The sequence below is a fragment of the Ictalurus punctatus genome, chromosome 13 (genome assembly GCF_001660625.3).
Source record: "Ictalurus punctatus breed USDA103 chromosome 13, Coco_2.0, whole genome shotgun sequence".
NCBI lineage: Eukaryota > Metazoa > Chordata > Actinopteri > Siluriformes > Ictaluridae > Ictalurus > Ictalurus punctatus.
Genome location: NC_030428.2, coordinates 11453811 through 11480162, shown reverse-complemented (window position 1 = coordinate 11480162; position 26352 = coordinate 11453811). Strand labels below are relative to the sequence as shown.

At 39.6% G+C, this 26352-nt stretch overlaps 1 protein-coding gene across 2 annotated transcripts; it reads left to right on the top strand.

Moving 5' to 3' along the window:
* Positions 1-1254: 1254 nt before the first annotated feature.
* kcnj19b (potassium inwardly rectifying channel subfamily J member 19b) lies at positions 1255-17943 on the top strand. 2 transcript variants are annotated; one of them, XM_017482767.3, is made up of 3 exons: positions 1259-2524; positions 15721-15937; positions 16184-17943. In XM_017482767.3, the coding sequence occupies exons 1-3, from the start codon at positions 1859-1861 to the stop codon at positions 16780-16782; spliced, it is 1482 nt and encodes a 493-aa protein (XP_017338256.1). In that variant the 5' UTR covers positions 1259-1858; the 3' UTR covers positions 16783-17943. The 2 variants fall into 2 exon arrangements, with proteins under 2 accessions (XP_053541079.1, XP_017338256.1); XM_053685104.1 differs by lacking the exons at positions 15721-15937; positions 16184-17943 and adding an exon at positions 9634-11053 and having other exon boundaries at positions 1255-2524.
* The last annotated feature ends 8409 nt before the right edge of the window (positions 17944-26352 follow it).

The window sequence follows — 26352 nt, the reverse complement described above, 5'->3', positions numbered from 1 at the left end:
GCCTATCTCAGCCACATTAGATGCAATATGGAAGACTTTACCCTGGATAGGACTACAGTCCATCACAGCCTTGCTGAAGAAAAAAAAAAGCACAATAGAAACCATCACAGAAATTCTAATGGGTTCCACTACAACTACCATTACAAACCATCACCAATGGTTTCCATTATGTAGTAGGACACATTAAGGAGGTAGATCATAGACATAGACATAACGTGTACCAATAGAAGGCAACAAATTACCAGTAGAAACCCCAGGGACCATTACAGTTTCCATCAATACCTATACACTTCCCATAATAACCATTAAAACCATGACAAATTCTATGAGGGTTTCTAAAAAAAAATTTCAGCATGCACTCACATATTTACACCCAGGGACAATTTAGTCTAGTTACATGTTTTTGGTCAGTAGGAAGAAGAGAACCCAGTGTAAACTCTCATGAACATGGAGAGAACTCCACATAGACAGTAACCTGACATCAGTATTGAACCAGATACACTTTGGTAACAATAAATGGCTTATAGCTAGGTTATATGGCCTATGTAGCTAATCAACGTGAAGAAAAATTTTTTTTATGTGTAGCCTATGTTTTGTTGCGCTCCATTTTCCTCCCCCAGTCCAAAGACATGCCTTGTAGGCTGATTGCCATTTCCAAATTGTTCATAGTGTGCGAGTGGGTGTGTGAATGTGTGTGCAATTTTGCCCTGAAATGGGTTGGCACCCCATCCAGGGTGTCCCCCAAATTGTGCCCAGAGTTCCCTGGGATAGGCTCCAGGCTCCACCATGATTCTGTGTAGGATATGAGGTAAGGAAAATGGATGGATGGATGGATGGATGGAAGTTTTGTTGTAGTTTCTCCATCGGTTCTCAATCCGTTTGTCAAGTAGACTCCTTCTTATTTTCACAGAGCTACATTCACTCCATAATTACCAAGTTTATTAGAATTTGTTACATCCCACTGAGATGTTTCTCTGTGATGGACTGATGTGATTAGATGAAATAATTTATCCAACAAGATTTGTAGGCAATGTTGCCTCTTTCCTTTATTGCAGGCTAATGATTCTTGATCTAACGCTTGGCTTGTAGAGCACAGACTGTTAAGCACGTTGTTTTCAGCAGTTAAACCGGATTGTTAAATGTAAATGCGGTGTTATACCATCACGCAGATTGAGGCTCTTACCTCGAAAAAGCAGGCTGTTTGGTTTAAGTGCATAAAAGCGCAAGTGATCAAGTGAGTTCGAATGCCTTCATTTTATGGTGTTGTTTCTTCTCAGACCACGCCTCCGCTCAACGTCCAATCACAGAGCTGGATTCAAACAAGGACGTAAATTTTTTGGAGCTCGCGCCACTGGGTACACTGTCACAGATCGCCGCAGTGTGTGAGGCAGCACGTCAGTGTGTGTAGTACAGCGGCGCAATGGAGGTGCGCAGAGGACAGGACACACCGCACCAGTGACCAGACTGGAAGCGAGTCAGGCAACAGACAGGACACTGCTCACTCATGCAATAGTAGTAGTAGTAGTAATAATAATGACAATAATAATAATAATGATAAAGAAAAGTGCGTGAAATAAAGGCGCGCCTTGATCAAGAAGAGAACGCAGTGTAAAGTTATGCACCGGAGATGAGCTGACAATTTGCAGCTCCTTCAGCATTTTACTTGCTCATGTATGGATGAGTCTATTGCTCAGCCTTTTTATTGAATACAAAGTGTAAACTGCAGCTCGGAATGAAACCGCATCGTGTGAGGTGCGTGGTGCGCAAATAACCCGAAAACTTCAGCGGTACTTTTTTCAAACAAAAACAAAAATAATAATCAATCAAACAAACAAACAAACAAACACGGTCGCTCATTATGTCAGCCGTCAGAAGGAAGTTCGGCGAGGAATACCAGGTTGTGAACACAACCCGAGGTGCGTCTTTCCCCGCGCCGGCTAAGCGCAAGAGGCAGCGCTTCGTGGAGAAGAACGGACGCTGCAACGTGCAGCACGGCAACCTGGGCGGCGAGACGAGCCGCTATCTCTCGGACCTGTTCACCACACTGGTGGACCTTAAGTGGCGCTGGAACATGCTCATCTTCCTGCTCACCTACACGGTCGCGTGGCTCGTCATGGCCTCCATGTGGTGGCTGATCGCGTACGCACGTGGAGACCTCGGCCGCGGGCACGACCCTGAGTACACGCCGTGCGTGGCCAACGTGTACAACTTCCCCTCCGCCTTCCTCTTCTTCATCGAGACCGAGGCCACTATCGGCTACGGGTATCGCTACATTACGGAGAAGTGCCCTGAGGGCATTATCCTGTTCCTGTTCCAGTCGCTGCTCGGCTCCATCGTGGACGCCTTCCTCATCGGCTGCATGTTCATCAAGATGTCGCAGCCGAAGAAGCGCGCCGAGACGCTCATGTTCAGCCAGGACGCCGTGATCTCGCAGCGGGACGGCAAACTCTGCCTCATGTTCCGCGTGGGGAACCTCAGGAACAGCCACATGGTGTCGGCTCAGATCAGGTGCAAGCTCATCAAGGTAATTCAGTATATATGCACTTTAAATCCCTTTAAATCAAAATTTCATTCATTATGGATGTGCATATGATTATGGGAAAATCACCAATGCTAAATTGGCACACTACATTGTTTACACGAATCCAACGTGACATTAGAGTTCATTCAGTACTACATGTACGTGGTAATTTAAGCCTGGGGACTGTGCTGTTATGGTTTATTCATTATAGGCTGATATCATGTGAGAGTATTATTATGATCACATCTGATGTATAGTTCGAAGAAGGTAGGAGAAAATAGACAAAGGTCTGTTACTCAGTATCATAACTTTAAGCACTGAAGATATTATGCACTCTAAAAAATAAAGGTTCTTCAATGGTTCTTTACAGCACCACATTTTCTGCAAAGAACCTTCCTCTTGTCAAGAATTTTTTTTTCATTATATAGAGTTCTTGGATTGAGCTATATGGTTCTTTGGAGATTAAATAAGTTTTTAATGGTTCATTATGTTCTTCAGAGCAGTGTATTGGTTCTTCAAAGTATAATCACTTAACAGGTTAAAAACAGAACCCTATAAAGTTCTTTGTGGGACTGGAAAAGGTTCTCCTGGCATCACTCTTAAGAACCTTACACTGGTTCCTTAAAGCACTAACCAAAATGGTTTTTAGAGAACTTATTCTCCTAAGGTATCAGACTGAAAAACCCTTTTTGGTTTTAACTGGAACCTTCATTTTTTAAGAGAGTATGTGTTACTGGTGTCACATATTTTACCTTATGTAAATCAGCATCCTCAGATTTACAATAATGGTAGCATGGAGCAGCGAGGAGAGCAGCTGTAATGGTGGCTCACGTCCCACATTCTGTGAGTCAGCTCCCTTTTACTGGACACAACATAACAATCTCTTTGATTCATTTATGGGTTAGGAACCTGAGCAATACCCACTCAGTCATGGAATAACAGATAATGTATATGCTCGTCAAGGTAACCTCATTCATGATATTTATAATATATACTAATATAACAAAGACAATTCATACAACATATCTTAATATAATCAAACTGCCTGTGTGTATTAGCTTTTGATGACTGTCCCTTATATTTTGTGTGCTCAGTCACAGATCTTCATGCGGATACAAGAAAGTTAAGGAAGGTGGTGTATAGAGCATTATAATATTATTATTGAGCACTGTAAGTAGTACTCCTGATGTAAATGCTGGGGATAGCACGGTCACAGAGAATATACCTGTGAATTTCCCACTCATTGAAATCATGAGTGTTGAAGTAATTTTTACTTCATCACCTGTGTCCAAACGGAGCAATGAAAAGCTAAACGTTACTGTTTACCCTGTTGCTCAGCTTAGTCAGCTACATGATTTCACTCAAGTCTCTAGTGAGAGCTTTGATGGATGTGATAAGAAATAGATTGAGCTGGAAGGAGGAATTACTTGTCACCTTTATTGATCTTTGTTGATTAGAAGAGCTCATCTCCTCTTGTCGACAAGTATAAATGATCAATTACATTATACTAATCAATGAGCTTAAAAAAGAAAGTAAATTTATAGGGTAATCACTTATATGCTGGGCACATACATTAGTCCTTAAGGACAAAAATAAAGTACATAGATTGACCCAAAAAAGCAGTGACATTCTAAGCATTCACCCAAAAATCATTGCTGTGTAGTCTGTATACTGTTTCTCAGCCACATAGGCAAATTCCTCTTTTTTTGGCAAGCTGTCAGAAAATGCCAGAGCCTCGTACTTTGATGCCAAGGGATTGGATCATTGTACCTTTGAAACGTAGCCTAAAAGGAACAGCTTGAGCGACAGGGAGGTAAAGATGCACTACATCAGGTACTCGGTAGAACTACATGTCAAGGTTACTCATGCTCATTATGACGTGTAAACTAAATAAATGGCAACAATAAATTATTATAAGCGATATGAATAGACAAGTCGTGGCATTTAATATTCAGAAGCAGTTAGAACGAATGCTTGTAATATATACATACAGTTAGAATAATTGCGTGTCTGATACAGTATAACTCTGCCAGCGGCTTTCTTTCTGCCATGCTCTCAGATTAATTTTTCATTAGACAGAGCTAGAGTGTGAGCACTCACCTTATCCAGGGGGAAAAAAAACAGGCTTCTTAAAGATAGAACATGTAACGAGTTTAAGTGAGATGGTTCTCTGGTATATATTCTTTCATGACTTCCTAATCCAATTTTCACCCGGGAGAAAGATTGAGGGAGGGACACGGAAAAGGGGATTAAAAGAATAGAAGAGGAAACAAAGGGGGGAAAAAGACAAGTGCAGGCTTGAAGGACAGATCAAGCGGGAGTATAATGTTCAGTGCAGGTGTGTGTGTCGGGGGTATTATACTCTGGGGTCTAGGGAAAGTACGAAGTGATTGACAGCTGGTTTCTGACAGCAGTGGATGAGAGCAGGTGCATTGCAGAGAAGGTGGGGGAGACTGACGGCTAACTTTAGGTGCTTCTTTCCTCTACCTCCCTCCCTCTCTCTCTCTCTCTCTCTCTCTCTCTCTCTCTCTCTCTCTCTCTCTCTCTCTTTCTCTCTCTGCTATAATCAACACTGAACAATAGATTAGAGGTCTGAGCAACCGCAGCAGTAGCAGCACATCATTGCACCAGATCATTGTGCAGAGTAAGCACTCTGGCCTGCGTCAAAGATTTACACACTTACTGTCATTGTATGGTTTTCCATTTGCTCTAACCTCATGGGTTGACTCGTACCAATGACAGAAACTAGGGGGCCGAGTGTGTAACGCATGACTGAACTTAATTAATCGAACTGCAAAGTAGGAAGTGCCTTCGCTACATTATAATTTGAGTTTTGTAGGAGAGATGACATTCTATAGACCTTTTTTTTCCAACAGCCTTGGACACACATCATTTTCTCCTTAGACACTGAGTTTGAAGCAAACCATACAGCTACAATATGAATCATGCCCTCATGGGACTTATCAAAGAAACAACACTGAAAGATGGGTAAAGTCAAGGGCACAATATTGTATAGCCTTGGGAATGACGTCACTGAGACGTATTTTATCTAATGTTAGTCTATTTGGTTATTACAGCATGTATTGTAGGTGTGTGTGTACAAACAACATAGAGTTTTATATGATATGGGTATGGTTTTGTTGTTCATCTTTCCTTTGTTTCAGGCTGGCTAATTTACTATTAAGCTTTGTGCTGCATTGGGGGATTGATTTTCTAAATATTTTTTTTGGATGTGTCATACATAAAAGTGAATTAGTGGACAAGGGTTTATATCATATGAAAGTCCAGATGGACGCCAAACACCACCATATGGATAAAAAAAAAAGTCTTATTGACAGTGTAGAGCCAAATAAAGTGTGGCGTAATGATATGCTACCTTCTACACTTCTAGACATCTTTTCATATCTGATGTGTGGCTTGAGTGCCAATTCGTTGGAGCAATTAAAAAATTCCAAGTAACTTGAAGCTCATGTACAGTTTGCAGATAAATGGGTAGAGCACCTATGGATATTATTATATTAATGTTCGCCCTAGTTTGCTAGTGACAGGTAGCACATAAATATATTCAATCAATAAATAATCATATATTAAAGTTAGAGTGTAGTATTCTGTACACTTTTATTCTGTACACTTGACTTTTTCCCATTAATAAAACATTCAATTGTATTAACTATGAATTGGTGTTATTCCTTTTTCTATAAAAAAAAACTGTTTATAACTCCAGATATTTTGTGATTTACTTTAAAATCTCTGGTGATGGTGGGGGACATGAAAATTGTTGATGGGGAAGCATTGGAGACACTAATGCCATGATCTGGAAAGTATTTTGCCATCTTGCTTGATTTTGCTGCGGCTTTTTTCAAATTTGAGATGCAACTTTTTTTGCGGAAATTGCAGTTGCATGAAATAGTCTTGCACAGTCTTTCGCAGTGATGTTTGTTGGTAAATGAGACCTTTTAGCTGTACTCATGTTCGACACACGTGAATAGAAAAGGGCTTTGTCTGAATGCGCGTCGTGTTCTCTATTTTTACAGCCCCTAGATTTTAGACTTTATGATGGCTGTCATGTGCTGCTGTGTGAGTATAACACAGCAATAGCTTCCCATCATAGTGATCTAAACACTCAAAACACTCAAGTTAGATGAAAATTTATCGACAAGCTCGGCTAGATATCCGACTAGGTGATTGATTAACTGCAAAAAATGGCAGCTCACCAACAAGATATAATGTGCATCATGACATCATATTGCAAACCCTAATAACAGCATTGCAAGCCATGTCCTGGTGTGAGGTTTCACTTCAGACTCCCTCATACCAAACATTTTCAGAAAGGTTGATTAAAAAGACTTATTTCGTGTTATGTGAAAAATAGTAACTTTGGTTTGTGAACTGGGGAAACAAAAGCAGGTCAGTCTCCCGAAGAGATTTCACTGAATTACATAGCAAAACGAGCACATCTTAGAGAAAGAAAGTGAGAGGTGCTAATATGTGTTGCCATTAATGTTTCCACTGTTACATCATGTGTCTCTCATTGTTCAATCTTGCTTTAAGGATTGTGAGTTATGTAGCTCCTAGCCTGAACTAAAACATAAAGTTGAAACTTGATTGGCTGATGGCTTCTACAACAATTAGCCAACAATTTAGTAGCTCATGCCAAGTCATTTTAATAGGTTTATATGATACTGCTACAAATTAAATTCACTCGCTTGGCTAAAGACCTTCAATTCCAGGTCAGTGATGAAAAGCCTTCCACTGCAACATCAGAGGTTTCCCTTCAGTTAAAGTGAGCCATGACCATTTCATTAATAGCAGAGTCAGAGTTTAAACATGATCAACAGACCCAGTATAAATGGAAGATTACTACAGAGAATTTATATTCACATAATTTAAAACTATAACTGGCATGCTCTCAGTAATAAACCTTATTTTAAATGCAGTTAAGAAGGTGCAGAGCCAAACCGTTGAACACATTTATTATTTAGCCATTAAAGAAATCATAAAATGGTAACAATACAGAAAAATTAGAAAGAAAGTAACAACAGAGATATACGCTCACTGAGCACTTTATAAGGATCACTATACTAATACTGGGTAGGACCGCCCTTTATTCTCAAAACAGCCTCAATTCTTTGTGGCATGGTTTCCACAAGCTGTTGGAAACATTCCTCTGAGATTCCATGTTGATATGATTGCATTACCTAATCCCTGCAGATGTTCAGGTGCACTTTCATGCTGTGAAAGTCTCGTTCTACCACATCCCAAAGGTGTTCTACTGGATTCAGAGCCGGTAGTTGGGAATTCCACTGAAGAACATTGAACTCATTGTCATGTTCATGAAACCGGTTTGAGACAACTTTTGCTTTGTGACATGCTACAGTATCATGCTGGACATAGCCATTAGAAGATGGTAAATTGTGGCTATGAAGGGAAGCACATGGTCAGCAACAATACTCAAATAGGTCATGGCATTCAAATGATGATTGATTGGTATTAACAGGCCCAAAGTGTTTTTTCTTCATTGCACCATTCTGAGTAAACTATAAAGACTGTTTTGTGTGAAAATCCCAGGAGATCAGCAGTTATAGAAAAACTTAAATGAGCCCATCTGGCACCAACAATCATGCACTGAGATGACATTTTTCCCCATTCTGATGGTTGATGTGAACATTACCCGAAGCTGCTGGCCCGTATCTGCATGATTTTATACACTGCACTTCTGCCACACGATTGGATGATTAGATAATTGCATGAATATGTGTAAAGATGTGCGAGTATGTGTTTGGTGGTTGATGCAGAATGTTGGCTACAAAAATCAGTTAGGAACTGGTTATACAACTTGTGCTTGCTACTATGAATTAAATCACATTTGAGCAGTTTGAAAAATAACAGTAGTGCATACGGATCAAACCTACAGAAAGCTGAAATGGAGAACAATCAAATGAGACATGCTTCACATTCAAGATTACAGGTATTACCTTTCGATAACATTATTCATCATGACTAACAAAACCAAACATGACTGAGTAATACAGTGAAATAACAGAATATCAGATGAAGAGTTCATGGGAAATGGTCAGTAGAGTGGTGCTGTTAAACACACACACACACACACACACACACACACTGCTTTGCACATTCACACAGAGATAAATGTGTAGCGAATCATTGGGTCCCTGATGGTTTCAAGGCTTTACAAGCAGTTTAATCACATCAATACAAACAATTTGATTTCTTCCCCAGTGCACTCAATATATTACAACATGTTGGCTTAGCTATGAGAGACATTTCCGCAAACTATCTAGTTACAATTAGCTATCTATCTAGCTAAAACAGAGATGATGACTACAAAACTCACATTCTGGGTATTTTTTCCTATCTGTCCTATGTATTATCTAATTTTGTTTTCACCATTTGGGTTCTCTGTCTTGTCTCCAGCAAACATTAGCTCACTACCCAGTCAAGAATTTTTATTGGCTTAGATGTGGGCCACATAAGCAGCTATACTTTGATCTATATAAAGGAGTGAATCATGGCCCAAATCTAGCCAACATTTGTACAGCCATAACACAGCCACATCTCAACCAGGAGTCAGCTATAATAATTATTATAAATGGAATGGTTTTCCACTAGCAATGTAGTCAGGCAAAAACAGGTAAAATGTCTAATTCAAGTATATTTACATTTTAGAATTAATTAAATTTGGTAGTGCACAGAAATTAATGTGTTGTAACAGGAGACATTTGTTATGTAGTCTCCTAATGGAGTGTAAAATTGGGTGAGTTTTTTTTTTTTTAAGAGAAAAAAAAAAAGACATGAATATGACTGTTGTGGAATATTATCCATACCTAATCCATTACCTATTGTTTATATGTTATGGTCATTTGATTTAGACGTGTAAGTCCTGTTTAATATAACCAGACCCTGTCTTCTGTCTCAAGTGAAGTTTTTTCTTTCCTCTGTCTTATTGTATAATGGACTAATTCCCACAAGAAACCCCTTATTCACTGATTGTAACTGAATCAATGATGTTTTTAGAAATGAAATTATTGACTCGAAAGAAATAACATCCATCCATCCATCTGTCCATTTTCTGTACCGCTTATCCTACACAGGGCCACGGGAAGTCTGGAGCCTATCCAAGGGGACTTGGGGTACAAGTCAGGGGACACCCTGGACAGACTGCCAACCCATCGCAGGGCACAATCGCACATACACTCACACACCCATTCACACAGTAAGGACAATTTGGAAATGCCAATCAGCCTCTAATGCATGCCTTTGGACTTGGGGAGGAAACCAGAGTACTCGGAGGAAACCCCCAAATGACGGGGAGAACATGGCACGCACACAAGCAGAGGCAGGAATTGAACCTCCAAACTTGGAGATACGAGGCAAATGTACTAACCACATGTATAATTGTGTTCTATGCTGAGACTGTCACATGATATCCACACTCAACTACAGGAAAGGTCTGTTTTCTAGCAGTCAGTCAAACCAAACCTACACATAAGCACTTTCTGTGGTAGCACACATATCTGTGTGTTCTAATCTAAAATAATTCAAGCAGTTACTCCAATATTGGGTATACAATGTGAGTGAATCATTGTAGGAAAACAATCTTAGGGCAGCCAATGATGTACACTATATGGCCAATCTGACCACCACAGCCATATGAGAGACGTCCCCCACAAAGTTGGACGCACGCAATTGTATTGAATGTCTTTGTATGCTGTAGCTTTACTATTTCTCTGCACTAGATTTAAAAGGCCCGAAACATGTTCCATCATGACAATGCCCCTATGCACAAAGCGAGGTCCAGGAAGACATGGTTTGCCAAGATTGCTGTCAAAGAAATAGAGTGGCCAGCACAGAGCCCTGACCTTAACCCCACTGAATGCCTTTGTGATGAACAGGAATGCCGCCTGCGCCCAAGACCTCCTCATTCAGCATCGGTATCATTCACCTCACTAATGCTCTTGTGGCTGAACGGGCAAATCCCCAAAGCCACACTCCAAAATCTAGAAAGCCTTCCTAGAAGAGTGGAGGTTATTTAATCAGCAATGGGGGGACCAAATTTAGAATGGGATGTTCAAAAAGCACACATGGGTACGATGGTCAGGTTAGGGTTAGTGTACCTTGCCAGTTCCCAATCACTAGCTAGGTCTCCCGTATCGACTCTCCCAGCAACTATTAACGTGGGAGGGTGAGGGCTAGCAGGTGCTTCCTCCAAGACACATGAAACCAGACACCATCATGCTATGTCACAGGACAGCCAAACACACTCAGAGGAAAGCATTGATTAACCATACATGATCTAATAGACATCCACAATTGGCTAAACGACTACTGTTGCTCTGATTGACAGGGGAGAGAGCAATGGAATCCAATTTTTCTGTCTAGGACTCCCTGTCACAGATGGCTGTAGAATCCTCAGTGTTTGAACTTGTGATATCCTGATGACCGGGCAAAGGCTTTTCTGTGGCATTACTTGGGAGTCTTGTTATTATTGCTTTTCTAAATAGAAAAGAGCTCTTTTTCTTCTGCAGCACAAACTGTTTATGTTGGTCCTAGAGAGTTAATTGCAATCTGCTCAGCTCAGCAATGTCTGTGTCATTGTCTATAATAAAGTTTGTGAATTACAGTTTAAATTTGTAATCCTTAAAATTATTTCCAATGTAACCAAGAAAAAACAAAGTGTTTTGCAACTTTTTTTGTGATCCTGGCCTCACAATCTTTAGCTTTGGTCTCTTCTTGATCTAGACCTGTAAAATTATCACCCTTCATCTACATTCACCTACTTACACTATATACTAAAAATGTGCACTCTTCTTGTGAAGAAAAAGTACATACATTTTGAGTGGGTAGCAAAAGAGAATGCAAGTACTAGGACATACTAACACGTCACGTAACGGAAGAGAACGTCATTGGCTAGTTACAGACACCGTCACCGTAAACAAACTTCTCACCACATGTTAGCATTTCTTCATTCATTATTCCGTTACCATTCCCTTGATTAAGTTTGACAGATTTCATTTATACCTCTCTAAAAAGCATCGAAAAGCAGACCATCACAAAACTCCCCCTCCCTCGCGCAAGGACTTGTGGGTAACATTAGCTGAAAAGGTGTCCACGGTTCCACACTTGGAAAATCTACTGGAAATAGTAGACCATCTGGGTACCTCTGGGATACTAATTTAACATACTACTATTTGGGACACACTATTTCTAATCTCGTATACGGTTTTGGACGGATAGTAGGCGAATTAAGATGCAGGGTCAATCTTTTCTTGATCTTAGTTGTGGTTTTGTCTTAGGTTCTACTGAAACAGTCTTTACTGCAACACTGGACTACACACTACTACATTGCGAGGAATATTTGACTCTATAAATGCTAGGGAAGTACTACAGTGTGTATGTGTACCTAGATCTGAGAAGATGATTATAGCATGAAGATAAAAGATTGAGGGCTGGAACAGCAGGGTTTTTGTGTTGCCTCTCTTGGGTGTTTGAAAAGTGAAGAGAATGCTTTCTATAGCACATTATTAAATATTACCTGAGACAGATGCCACACTGTGAACTGGGACCTCGTACCTGTGCATTAGCATTGCTGCTACCCTTCAGTGCTCCTTACATTGGCTCAGCTTCCAGAAAGCTTGCCAGGAATCTTGATTTATGTTTTTTTTTTCTTTCTTTCAAAGGAAGGTTCACTTTCTCTTATTGCATTGTTCCAGTGAAAGTGCAGTGCACACACATGTTCATAATGTTTGCTGTATAAATATCAAGCAACCAGTATATTTCAGCAAGGCAGCAATGTTATGCAGAGTTAACTTTGATTAGCAGGTGTATGACCACAGGAGTGCAATTACTTTGACAGAAATAATAACAGCTGGTATTAGACATTTTTCAGGGTTTCCTTTTTTTTTTCAACCTGATGGATGACATCCTCATGTTTCTCTGTGGGTGCTGTAGTGTTAATGAATCTTTGCCTATGCTTCAGTCATATGTTGACTGAACTCTTTCGATCTTACCTCACTAGCAAAGGGAACACCTGACACTCCCTAAGCATGATCTAATCACTGGCACCCAAACTTGAACACCTGATTCGAATTTTATGAGATTGAAGGTGTGATAAATGTAAATGTACGCTTACTTTTTCCAAAAAGTGTCTGATCTCATCTTAGTTCATTTAAATTGTGAAAATGACTACAAAATGTCAATTTGATAGAGTGTATTAACTTCACTAATAGGCACTGTTTCAAATGTTTGCTTGTCAAAATATGTCAAAAACAGCCAACAATTTCCTTGGAGTGTTCTATTTTTTTCACATGACTGTATGTGTGTGAGCATATATTGCATACATGTCTGCATAAGTATGTGTATATGATTGTATTGGAGCTGTTTCTTTTACAGCACAAAGGAGAATGTGTGGGTACTGTGTCTATCGTGTGAAAAGTCTCACCCTTTGGTCTGGGTACAGCTCCACGAGTGCAGCTCAGTCTGTTCACCATCTGGAGCGGCAAGCGCACACAGCCAGCTCTGTCCCACTCTCCTGCCAGTCCCTTATGTTCATGTGTAAAGGCACAACTCTAAAGACTACATATTGGAATGATTTAACAGATTTTCAAGTACAGGTCTGTACTTGATTTTGCTGCGGCTTTTTTTTTAAAAAGTTTGCAGATTTTTTTATTTTTTTTGCGGAAAACTACTTGACAAGATCACTTTCGCAGTGATGTTTGATGGTAAATGTGACCTTTTAGCTGTCCTCATGATCGACACACATGAATCCAAGAACGCCATGTGACACGTCTTGGCCCAAATCTGTGGAAAATCTGTGGTAATAATTATATTTATATTTTAAAATTGCAAGCTCTTCTGAATATTGCAGCGTGTGCTTGATTTTGTGTTCATTTTTAAAATCCCGGAGAGACTGAATTAAACTAGGAATGCATTAATACCTGTTTTTCCTGACTGAGTACAAGTATGAGAACGTGTTTTGGTACTCATCATTACCAATACCGATACTGATACTGAAATGAGTAATCTTCCTAGTGTTAACAATCAGGTGCTGCCTTATGGAACAGTTTATTTGGCTCTATGTTGGTTGTTGCCATGCTCCTCTTGCTGAGTTTTTGTTTAAGAAGGGCGACACAGAGCAGTACGAGCGAGCGTGGTGAACAAAACATATGAGTCTCAGTGCTCAGTGCTCGCAGAACTGAAGTGCTCTAATGCACTACAGTTTGTCTGTACACTTGCTGCAGTGCTCCACACTTGCAAATACATTTGTGTGCTCACAATTCACAGCATTTTTAATGTCCGCGCTCACTGATACTACTCTGCTTGCTTAGGTCAGCTGAGATACTATTTAAATGCCATAAGGTGTTTTATCAGGTTACTTGTCTTATAGAAGTACCTCTTCTTGATATTTTCATAGCATACAGTTTGCAGTGTGCTTTTTTTTGATGATTAACTGTGAAATACATGTCCATTAGGCTTGCACCGTATACAATCCCCTCTGAAAGTATTGGAACAGCAAGGCCAATTCTATTGTTTTCGATATAGATTTACATTTATTCATTTAGCAGACGCTTTTATCCAAATCGACTTACAAATGAGAAAATACAAGAAAAGCGATATATCAAGCAGAGAACAAAAGTAGTGCTGCCATACAAGATCCGTTAATTGAGTTCCAGAGGAAGCAAAGTGCGCAGAGTAAAGGTGTAAGTGCCACAGTACATTTTTTTCTCTTTTTTTTATGGGTTGATTAGGTGTTCACGGAAGAGGTGGGTCTTTAGATGTTTTTTGAAGATAGTGAGAGATTCTGCAGTCCGGATTGAGGTTGGAAGTTCATTCCACCACTGAGGAACAGTTAGTTTTAATGTTCTTGAAAGGGACCTTGAGCCACACTGAGTAGGTACTGCTATACATTGAAGACATTTGGGTTTGAGACGCTGGCTCAGAATATCAACAAAACAAACAACAACTGTAAGACGCTGCAGTATAAGGCTGGAAAAGCAACACAAAAGAAAAACGCAACAATTTGGTGATGTCAGTGGGTCACCAGTTATTGCAAGCAAGGGATATGCAACCAAATATTAAGTGTTATTTACATGAATTTACTTTAAGTCTCATTAAGTATCTGTTCCATTACTTTTGCTCACATAAAAATTGGTTGGTCTGCCACAAAAGGTGCCATGTTCTATGTCGTTTAACACATCTAGATGTAAATATCAGGACATGAAAGCTGAAATTCTGATCTACCCTCATATTCATGTTTTAAAAGTCACTGCAGAGTTTTACAGCTAGAAAGACGATCTCTGGAAGTGCTATGTATAGTTGTGTGTTATTGTTATTCAGGCTTACTGTTCAGCTCGGTACTGTATGTGGGCTGTACATTGTGTCCTGCAAGCGAATGGAAGGAACAGTGTGTTGAGTACATTTTGATCAAATAAATGCTTATACAACATGAGTTAAATATACAGTACTTGGGATTTTAGCGTAGGATAATACCGCTGACAATTTGAAATTCTGTTCACAGCCCAGATTTTCCGTATCACACACACACACACACACACACACACACACACACACACACACACACACACAAAAATAATACTTATAATTATGCTTATACTAAACATTCATGCATATTCGACATTTAATGAGAATTTAAAAATTTGTAGGATATCACTGTTGCACTGATTTGCCATGAATCAGTAGAAAATGGCCCATTTAAAAATTCCATCAGCAAGTCTCCACTGAGGACCGAGCTTGGCAATAATGCAAATGGTAAAAACATGGTGTTGCTTATGTTGATTTATGGCCTCAAATCTAAATTACAGATTCTCAGTATGTTACATTGGATCTTTAAGATTAATGGGTGCACTCAGATACACTTCCTAAAAGTAGTCTTTTGCATCTGTTCATCTCTCGAGGGTTTCACTCTCCTTTTCTGTCTTCACGTTGGAGTTAATGTATTACTCCGAAACAGCACATTAAGCTCTCCATTGACTTCATTTACACTTTAATCTAAGTAATTGTTCTGTGCATTCCAAGGCCTGTGCTCTTGGATGAGAATGAAAAGAGGATTAGTACCAGTGTTGATGAAGGAAGTCTGACACTCATCCAGATACCTGGGGAAAAGCACTTTTGAAAAGGCCATTACCTGAGCAGCATTTTTGATTCTGTCTCCTCTACTGTAGTCTCGGCAGACACCTGAGGGGGAGTTTCTGCCCTTGGACCAAAGAGAGCTGGACGTTGGGTTTGGAACGGGCGCCGACCAACTCTTCCTCGTCTCTCCTCTCACCATCTGCCACGAGATTAATCCCAAGAGCCCGTTCTTCGACCTCTCACAGCGCTCACTCATGAGTGAGCAGTTTGAGATTGTTGTTATCCTTGAAGGGATAGTGGAAACCACAGGTTAGCATCATACTGAGATCACTAGACAAACAAAATGGATTGGTGTCTAAATGATTCATGTCAAGCCATTATGTGGTCAGAGAAAACCATGATAAATATAGCTGCACTCAAAGGTAAAAGCAATGCTTCACTGCTTGTCTGTGCTGCGCTATCTTTTTCCATGCTGGATTGATTGCCTACTCTTTCTCTCTCTCTCTCTCTCTCTCTCTCTCTCTCTCTCTCTCCCTCTCTCTTGCTCTCTCTCAGGTATGACATGCCAGGCTCGGACATCTTACACAGAGGATGAGGTGTTGTGGGGGCACCGCTTCCTTCCTGTTATGTCTCTGGAGGATGGTTTCTTCCGAGTGGACTACTCACAGTTCCACAGCACCTTTGAGGTGCCCACACCTCCCTACAGTGTAAAGGAGCAGGAGGAATCATCTTGCCTGCCTTCCCCTGCTCCTCCTCTCACACCGACTCCAGGAGATCCACGAAGCCGCAGAGAGCGCATCTTCTCCCTTGATGGTGCTTCCCACACTGAAGGAACTGTCTCTAGGTTGCCCAGTAAGCTCCAGCGTATGAGCTCCAGAAATGGTAAAGAGGCTGGAAAAGCCAGCAATACACAAGCAGCTGAAAAAACATCTAACACAAGTGAGCCCCTGCGCTCATCAGCCAGGCTGGAGGAATCCACCAACCAGATGAAGGCAGAGCCACACATCTTGTCAGCAGCAGAGCTGGAGTATCACAGACTACCTTTAATGCCTACTCCAGTACCAGGACCCAACCTCAACCAGTTGCCAGCAGCTGGTGGCTGGCCCGAGGACAACCTGCCCGAGAAGCTACGCAGGATGAATGTGGACCGCTGAGCCATTAGCCAAGATGCTGTCCACTTCCACCATGACTCAGACCCAGACTGATGAACAGAGAGGCTTTGCGAAGACAAGGCTAGTTCTGAAACACAAATTCAATATAAACTTTAGCTGGACTATACTGTGATTCTTTTAAATTATTACACAAAGGAAACAGCCATGTCTGTCATTGCCAAACTGATTACATCTTCATCCGCCAGAATTCTGTTCAGTTTCAAATATGCTTAATATATTTTGAGACTAAATGAACACTTGTTTTTGTGTAAAATGTTCATACGCATCATGCTACTCTGTTTATTAATGTATGCTTAACTGATAAAACTAAATCATGTTCTTGTTTTAGTTCTGATTAGGCATATGCCTATAATCAGTTATAGAATATGACAATGAATATATATATATATATATATATATATATATATATATTTAACATGCACCTTGTTAAGCATCTTGTTAAGTAGGTAGAAAAGGTTTGTCCCATTTGAAAGGCAGTATAAAATAGGCAAGATATAAGATATTGCCCAATTTTTAAGGCAGCATTGCATGTGTATTTCTTAGCAAAGACAATTTGTTAACAAAAAAAAAAACAACAAAAAAGAATGAGCTGACTAGTCATCTCACTTTTCAAGCTATAGCCCTATTTACAGCTCCTAGTTGGGTTTTTAATCCAAGCCGAGGTGTTAGCAAGTGCAACAAAAGTCACATGCACAGCTTGCGCGAAGTGAGGTTCTGTTTAAAATGCTATCAGAAAAACAGGTGCCTGTAAGTATGTAGGTATTTATTGAAAAACAATATAGTGAGGATATTGTAAACTATGATAAAAGCTTAAGCAATTAATTTGAAATGAACATTTCATATCTGCACATATCTATTTCTGATAAATCTATATTTTCAATAAGCTGATTAGAAATGATTTATTTAGGATGACACATATCTGGTATGTAAAGATTTTACAATGTTACATTTAATTGTCTTTCAGTACGAGGTTACTTCAACTACCAATGAACTGTTCTCCTGAGATTAACAGACATTTGTCTGAATATGTGAATTACACCCAGTAGACCCAATAAGGCATACATAGTGACTTTAAAATGCTTCTCCTTCTATTGTTATATACAGACGGGGTGACAAATTAAAGAAAAACTCTGTGGCTCTGTAGTTGGTGATTTGGAGTCATTTATTTTGCTGCCATGGTTTGGGTCCACTTGTCTCCTTAGAGGTAACGATCACTACAAATCAATACATGGTTCTTCTGACTGATCACTATCCTGTAATGAAACATTTCTGTCCTGATGGGAGTAGGCTCTTCCCGAAAGACAATTCTCCATCCACACGGCATGAGGACTCACTGAGGATGAAAATGATGTAAATGATATGTTTTGGCTTTCACACTCACCACATAACAACTCAACTGAACACACATGAGAGATTTTGAACCCGTGTGTTAGATAGCACACTTTACCACTATCATCAAAATATGAATCGAGGGACTATATTTTGCAAGAATGGTTTTCAATGTGTACCAAAGCAGATCTTGGTGGCCCCACACCTTACTAATACACTTTATTTTGTTTTTTCCTTTCATTTGTCACGCATTTGTAATACAGAATGCAGGATGTAGGGTTAATGGTTACTTAATATACACCTTCATTTCTCCATGCATATCATTATATAGCATTTTCATATATTCACGTTACAGTAAATGATTTAAGTGCTAATTTTATGTTATAACAATTGAAATCTACTATACAATATAATCTATTATACAGTGCATTTATACCTTTACTCATGCAGCTAGAGCAAATAATACAGTTCCCAGAGAGAATCCAATTTGTGTTATGTACATGACACCTGACACAACATCATTACAGTGGCAGTCACTGTAACGCTCTGTAGAACATGCATGTGTTATTTACATTAACATGCATTAGTGCACAGGAAAAGGAGACACTATTATAGAGGCATCAGAGAGCTATTTGTAATTACCATTTCTACTGCAACCTTCCAGCTCTCACCTTAGGCTGTGGGCGGAAGTTAATGTAATTCAGTTAGTCTTCAGCAAGACATCAATCACAGCTATTTACCATGCAGTATGCACCCACTACCACAACTTCCTTACTCCTAATTGTACCCGTATAGAAAGAAGGAATTTCCATGGCATCCTTCATTACCAGAGCCACTCGGTCTTCATGGGCCACAGAAGATATGTTTCACAGAGGGACAGCTCGACCTGCATTATAAGCATGGGGCAGTGCACTTAATGTCCCCAAATATACACCGAGGATGCCAGCACTTGATTCAAGTACAGAAAGAAAGGCACAGTCAGTGCTGTGATAATTCCATTTAATGTAGCTGTCCAGGAATTTCCTTTTCAAAACTCGGCATTTATTTCATTGCTTGGTTGTCTTAAAAGTTTACACGATTGTGCTACAATTTAGAAAATGGAAATTGCAATGAGAGCAACCATAAATCATGAGCACAGTGACCTGCAATCTGCAGAGCTCTGCTGGAAATGAATTACAGAGTGCATGCTCTTTATGGGAGGGGGGGGGGTGTAGCTAACCCTGGCATGGAGGACAAGGTTATTTCTCTACATTCAAATGCCCTTCCGAGACACTGTATCGATTGCCCAGTGCTGCCATACGAGCCTGGACAAATGTTACATCTGAATAATCGTGGCTTCTCTACTGCATTGCTGTAGCAGAGCAGCTGCACAGAATTGTGCTCAGAGATGTGTGTGCAGGAAGAAGTGTGAATTGCGGACAAACATGAAAGAAAGGGAAGCTCTGTGTGATCATTTAGTGAAGGGAAAGATATCTATTTCGGCATCCTGCTTCAGGAGACTACAATGCCTGTCACTGATTTGTGCAATGAAAACCCTCTGCGTTAAGTAACACAGATGTACCTGAGTTTACACAAGATTACACTTACATTGGTTAACTGCACCGAATAATCAAGTCGCATGCAGGATATGCCAAAGGCTGTACACAAAGCCAAAATGCCCACAGTCACGCTCACCATGCTGCCCAGATGCTCATAAATATCTAATGAACCCCAAATAAACAGGATCAAATACATGTGCACAATCTCTGCCGACTGTTCCTGGACAGGCAGAAGATAGTGAGCAGAGACTGGGAATATAAAATGCAGCAAGAAACTTCACCTGCACGCTTCACTCTCACTCCAGGCACCACAGATGTTGAGGGAAAATGTGTCACAGACTGTATGGTTGTCTCCCTCATAGGGACAAAAACAACAGGAAGGATACAGAAAGAGTTCTTTGTTTACTTAAAGAAAATGCTTTAAGAGTTTTCATTCTTTAGATATTCATTACACAGTGGGCAAACTGTAAGTAATAATTAGTGGAAGTGGGTTGAAAATGCATTTAAATAATTTTTTTACACCAGGAGACAAAGCCCAGTTATACTAGCTAGCAAATTGTTGTGGAAATGTTTGTTTCGGAAGTGGAGGCCAAAAGGAATCTTACCTTGGCTATGAGTGTGGTCTCAATAATGTCACAGTAATGTTAAGTCCCCAAAAATTTGAAATAAAAATCTTTCATTTCTATTCAACTCTGGAGTAGATTTTGTCTTGTCTTTTTAAGGACAGTCAACACATCTCATATGGTTCACTTAGGTTTACCAGTGATAGACATCCATCCATTTTCCATGCTGCTTATCCTACACAGGGTCGTGGGAGAACTCGGAGCCTGTCCTAGGGGACTTGGGGCACAAGGCGTGGGACACCCTGTACACATGTACACCAGGTTCACAGAGCACAATTACACACACACACACACACACACACACACACACACACACACACACACACACACACACACACACACACACACACACACACACACATTCACACACTACAGACAATTTAGAGATGCCAATCAGCCTACATCTCATGTCTTTGACCTAGGGGTGGAAGCCAGAGTACCCGGAGGAAACCCATGTATGTGAACACAGGTAAGACATGCAAAAATCCATAAACACAGCAATCTGCGTTCAAGATTAACCTCCTGGAATCCCTGGATCTGTCAGTGATATTATTCATCCAAATGGTATGGGAGAAGTTTTTGGCAGTTTTACAAGGGTATTTTTTTCTTGGGGACAGTGATTTTTATCCTTGGAACACTTTTATATTCACATATTTGACCCTGTTAATGTCACATACTGGCAGCTGTTGATAAAATACTACAGATCTGCTCAGAGAAGATTTTTTTTTCCCCTGTGCCTCAGGTTCCTCAGGTAAAAAGGAGAATAAATTATATGGATTACCAACATCCAACTAATCAGGACAAGAAGGTGTCTCCAAATGCCGGTAAATTATTAAAGCTTCTCCTCGTGGACTGCCATTCAGTGAGTGTTTCAGAAGTTAACTTCTGACAAAAAATGCTGGATATACCTGCACCCCTAACCTCATTTTTGTTGAGTCAAAAATAAATACTTGTTTGTAACATTTTAGCAGCACTGAGGAAGTGCACAATCAGCTTTGGTTCTGCATAGCAATCAGTGTGAGTTGTCCTTGTATAGCCATGTATAACTTTATATAAGTTTGAATAAATAAGTGGTGTGCATACTGCAGATATTGCAGTCTACACACTTTTTGGCAGAGATATGTGCTGGCTTTAGATAGTACTTCTGTAAAGCATTAGGGAGATGCACTACTGTTCTGAGAAAATTATGATATAGTTATTAATACATCTGTTCTTGTCCAAATATCTGATGCACCCCGCTAATGTTCAGCATAATGCAAGTATCAATTTTATAGATAAAGTCTTTTATAAGAGCAGAACAGCCTCATTATGTCAGCACTTATCCATCAACATGGACTAATCTAATTTCAGTGCATTTTCAAAAGGAAGTTTGTAAATCATTACATAGTTGATCCTCTATGCCAGAGACCAGGCCGACGGACAAACTTAATTAAACAGACAGCTACTATTACTAAATGAATGTTCATTGCCATGTCCACTAGATATAATCAATGTTAACGTGAAGCAAGAGGGGGGAAATCACAGTGCCATCACAGTCCGAATCCAATTTTGAAACCATTATAGAGCACCCACAGTCCCCTCCAAAAGAATAGGATATCTGGGTTTGAGATTAAAATATGAATATGAAATGACCGATCAGAATTTCAGCTTTCATTTCTTGATCTGTGTTAAACAGCTTAGAACATGGCAGCTTTTGTTTGAACACACCCTTTTTTCAACTGATTAAAAATCTTGGAACATGTGACTGACAGGTGTTCCTTGTTGCCCTTTTAGGTTAGTTGATTAAACAATCAATAGCCTTGAAAATCTACTGTTTCACCTGTGAATACTGCACTTGTTGTGTTTCCCCACACCCTCCCCATTTTCCAGGCTTGGGACTGGTACTGAGAATGCACTGGCTTGTGCAACCTTCCAGTGGCTGGGGCCAGTTCCCTGACTGGGAATCGAACCCAGGCCACAGCAATGTGAGCACCACATGCTACCTACTATTCCACCATGGAATGAAGACTGTGCTTCTTGTTAAAAAGGATAAACCAACATGAAGATCACGAGCTGTCTATGGGAGAAAAGCAAGCCAGAGAAAAAAGCTGAGAAAAAAGTGAAAATCGATCAGAGGCATTGTACAAGCATTGGGCATAGCCAATACAACAATTTGAAATGTCCTGAAAAAGAAAGAAACTACTGCTGTACTAACAGACTGACATCGAACAGGTGTGCCACTGATAAGAGAACAACAGCAACTGATTGGAGACACATTGTGACAGCTGTGAAGAAAAGCCCAAAATATCAGTCATTGACATCACCACAACCTTCAGAGGGCAGGGGTGTAGGTATCACAATCCAGCATTTGAAGAAGACTTCAAGAGCAGAAATATAGAGGCCATACTACAAGATGCAATCCACTCATCAGCAGTAAGAGTCAGAAAGCCAGATTGGAATTCAAAAAGAAATACCGAGATAAACCAAAAAATTCAGGAACCAGCATTAACGTCTACTAACGTGATGGAAAGGATGTACTCATGATACAAAACACAGAAGCTCATCAGTCAAGCATGGTGGAGGTAGTGTCATGGCTTGGGCTTGCATGGCTGCTTCTGGATCAGACTCACTAATCTTTATTGATGATGTAACTCATGATGATAGCAGCAGAATGAATTCAGAAGTCTACAGAAACATTCTGTCTGACAATTTACAGAGAAATGCATCCAATCTACTTGGGAGGAACTTTATCATGCAGCAAGACAATGATCCAGAACCTTGCCAACACAAGAAATGACTTCATCATGGGGAAAAAGGGGAAAAAACTGGCCAAGTCAAACACCAGACCATAACCCAATTGAGCATACATTTCACCTCCTGAAGAGGAGACTGAAGGGAGAAACCCCCCAAAACAAACAATAAGCAGTTATTGCAAGCCAGTATTTTTGAAGTTATTGCAATCAAATATTAAATGTTGTTTACTTTAATTTGCTTTAAGACTATCTGCTCCAATACTTTTGCTCAACTAAACATTGAGAGGTCTGCCATCAAAGTTGCCATGTTGTGTAACACATCTAGATATTAGTTTCAGGAAATGAAAGCTGAAATTCTGTGCTATGGTGAAAAATTAATCTTTTGATAACACACAAAGTTGACTGCCTCTTTAAACAGTCTGGAGGATTCCAGAAAATTATGCAATGACTTTTAAAATCTTCTGATTAGCCAATTGTCATAATCAGAAGTTAATTGGGAGTACACCTGTGGCTGTACTTAAGGGCCTATTTTTGAAATGCATGGCAACACAAAATGTGTGGAGTTGTGGAAAAACTGAGATGGAGTATCTTTAGCCTTCATTCATGAAATTTTATACATTCTTTCCTATCACTCTTTATAGAGACATTACAGAGGAATTTCCAAAAATGTTGATAAGTGAAAAATTTATAAATAAAAATGCATAGATAAGTTGATCATTTTTGTTTTCATTTCTTTTTCTTTTCTTATTCATTATTCAAGCTTCATTATACAGTAAAGAAATGACTTTCCAACAAACTATTCTGAAAAGTCTTTCTCTTAAATGTGTCCTTGCAGTGAAATAAACATTCTATCATCCAAAGAGTAGATTTGTGTTTGTATTATCCACATTTGCACATACAGAATTTAATCAAGCGATTCAATTCAATTCAATTTTATTTGTATAGCGCTTTTAACAATGCACATAGTATCAAAGCAGCTTTACAGAAACATATAAACACAGGATACAGATTTTAAGTTTGTGAATTTATCCCTATTGAGCAAGCCAGTGGCGACGGTGGTGAGGAAAAACTCCCTTAGATGATATGAGGAAGAAACCTTGAGAGGAACCAGACCCAGAAGGGAACCCATCATCATCTGGGTAACAACAGATAGTGTAACATCCTTAAGCAAAGTCCATTTGCATAAATAAATGTTAGGGTTAGGTTTTTTTTAAAAAATTCCAATTACACTTGCAGAGGAAAAGAAACAACAGAAAATGAGCATTTCCACCATGTCTGGTATGGGGGTGTGAAAATTTTATCAGCCGTGCAGTCTGGAACTGCTTGCTGGCAGCGGCAATTGTGAATGTTCAATAAGCAGTAAAAGTAAATTTTGTATATAGTATAATCCTTTTACAAATCTGTTGTCCACATCTGACATTTTTCACTCTTAATGCTGCTGCTCAAAGTGATTGAACTCATCTGGGTACTGACTGGTGCAATATAAAAAATTTTAAAAAACAGCATATTTAATCTCTTTCTAATTGTCATTACCACTAACATTTTTTAAATAAATTGTTAGATCTGACATTTCACTGTAGGGCTATTTAATCTTTTGGGTCCATTTTTTGTCCCTGTTTCTTTTTCAGCCTAAAACTGAAAATGCCATTTTTGCCCAATGTTTTTTGTGGCATCCCTAATAAATATATACACAGAAAAAAAAGAAACGTCCCTTTTCACGAGACTGTATTTTAAAGATAATTTTGTAAAATCCAAATAAGCTTTACAGATCTTTATTGGAAAGGGTTTAAACTATGTTTTTCATGCTTGTTCAATGAACCATAAACAATTATTGCACATGTACCTGTGTAACAGTCCTTAAGACACTATCAGTTTATAGTTGGTCACAGTTACAATAACTTAGGACATTAAAGAGACCTTTCTACTGACTCTGAAAAACACCAGAAGAAAGATGCCTAGGGTTCCTGCTCACCTGCGTGAACATGCCATGGGCCTGCTGCAGGGAAGCTTGAGGACTGCAGATGTGCCCAGAGCAATAAACTGCAATATCTGTAATGTAAGACACCTAAGACAGTGCTACAGGGAGACAGGAAAGACAGCTGATCGTACTTGCAGTGGAAAATTACATGCAACCATGTGTCCCCCCAGACGTGATGGAGTACTTGTAAATGACTTGGTGGAAGAGTGGAGTAACATCTCACAGCAAGAACTGACAAATGTGCTGCAATTCATGAGGAAGAGATGCACTGTAGTACTTAAAGCAGCTGGTGGCCACCAGATACTGACTGTTACTTTTAATATTTAATATTATTCCATTTCTGTTCGTCAAAAGTCTGTGAAACTTCTTCAGTTTATGTCTCAGTTGTTGAATATTTTTGTGCTAATACAAATATTTACAAAAGTTAAGAAATATGCTGGAAATAGAAGGAGTTAAATGTGAGAGATTTTTTTTTTTTTCTGATTATATTTACCTGATGTTAACTATATACTTCTCTGGATTGACCTAAGCCAAACATACATTTGTTGATTTTATTTAATATGAATGGTATTTACTCCATTTGCTTCTGGCAACTATTGATTGTTATTCTATTGTGTTAAAAAAAAATTACCCTATTCATCTGTAGAAGCCTTAAAAGCCTACAGTTCAGCCTGTCCAGGTGATGGGCTTGTGTCAGGTGACCATGTGCAGGAGAAGGAATAGTGCTGAAGTGTGACTAGAGCAGTGCAGCATGGGTAAGCTGAGCCAAAATCTCCCTCACTGACAGGTCTAGTGGAAGCTCCCTGGAGGACATCAAAAAAACAGAGCAGCTCATGTGCCAAAAACTATAGTTGCCCACTCAGTCAGGCAAGAACTGGAGCCGATTACTCTGGTTTGAAATTGGCAGTGCTATTAGCCACTCACTGCAAGGGCTTAACAAAAAAAAATATCACACATTACAACCAGCAATGTTCCACACTACTAATCACAAGGGATACATTGAAGCAATATGTACAAGTCATTTATTTACGACATAATGGAGAAAAAAACAAACACGCGTATCAATTGCTCCAGTCAGCAATAATCTACAGTGGTGACACTTAGCAAGTAGCAACAGTAGCAACCTTGGCCTGCTTGCAAAAATACAACTGCTTAATCATAGAATTGTAGGTGCAAATTTTGCAGTATGTAATTGTCCTCATCTGGAAAACATGAATGAATGTGTTCATTTTGTATGGAAATGACACCAAAATATCTCATCAGTTCATGACTTACATACCTGGATGCATCCGTAACATTTTTCCTGAAAAGAAAAGATGAAGCAATAGAACAGTTAGAGAAGGACAGCAGAA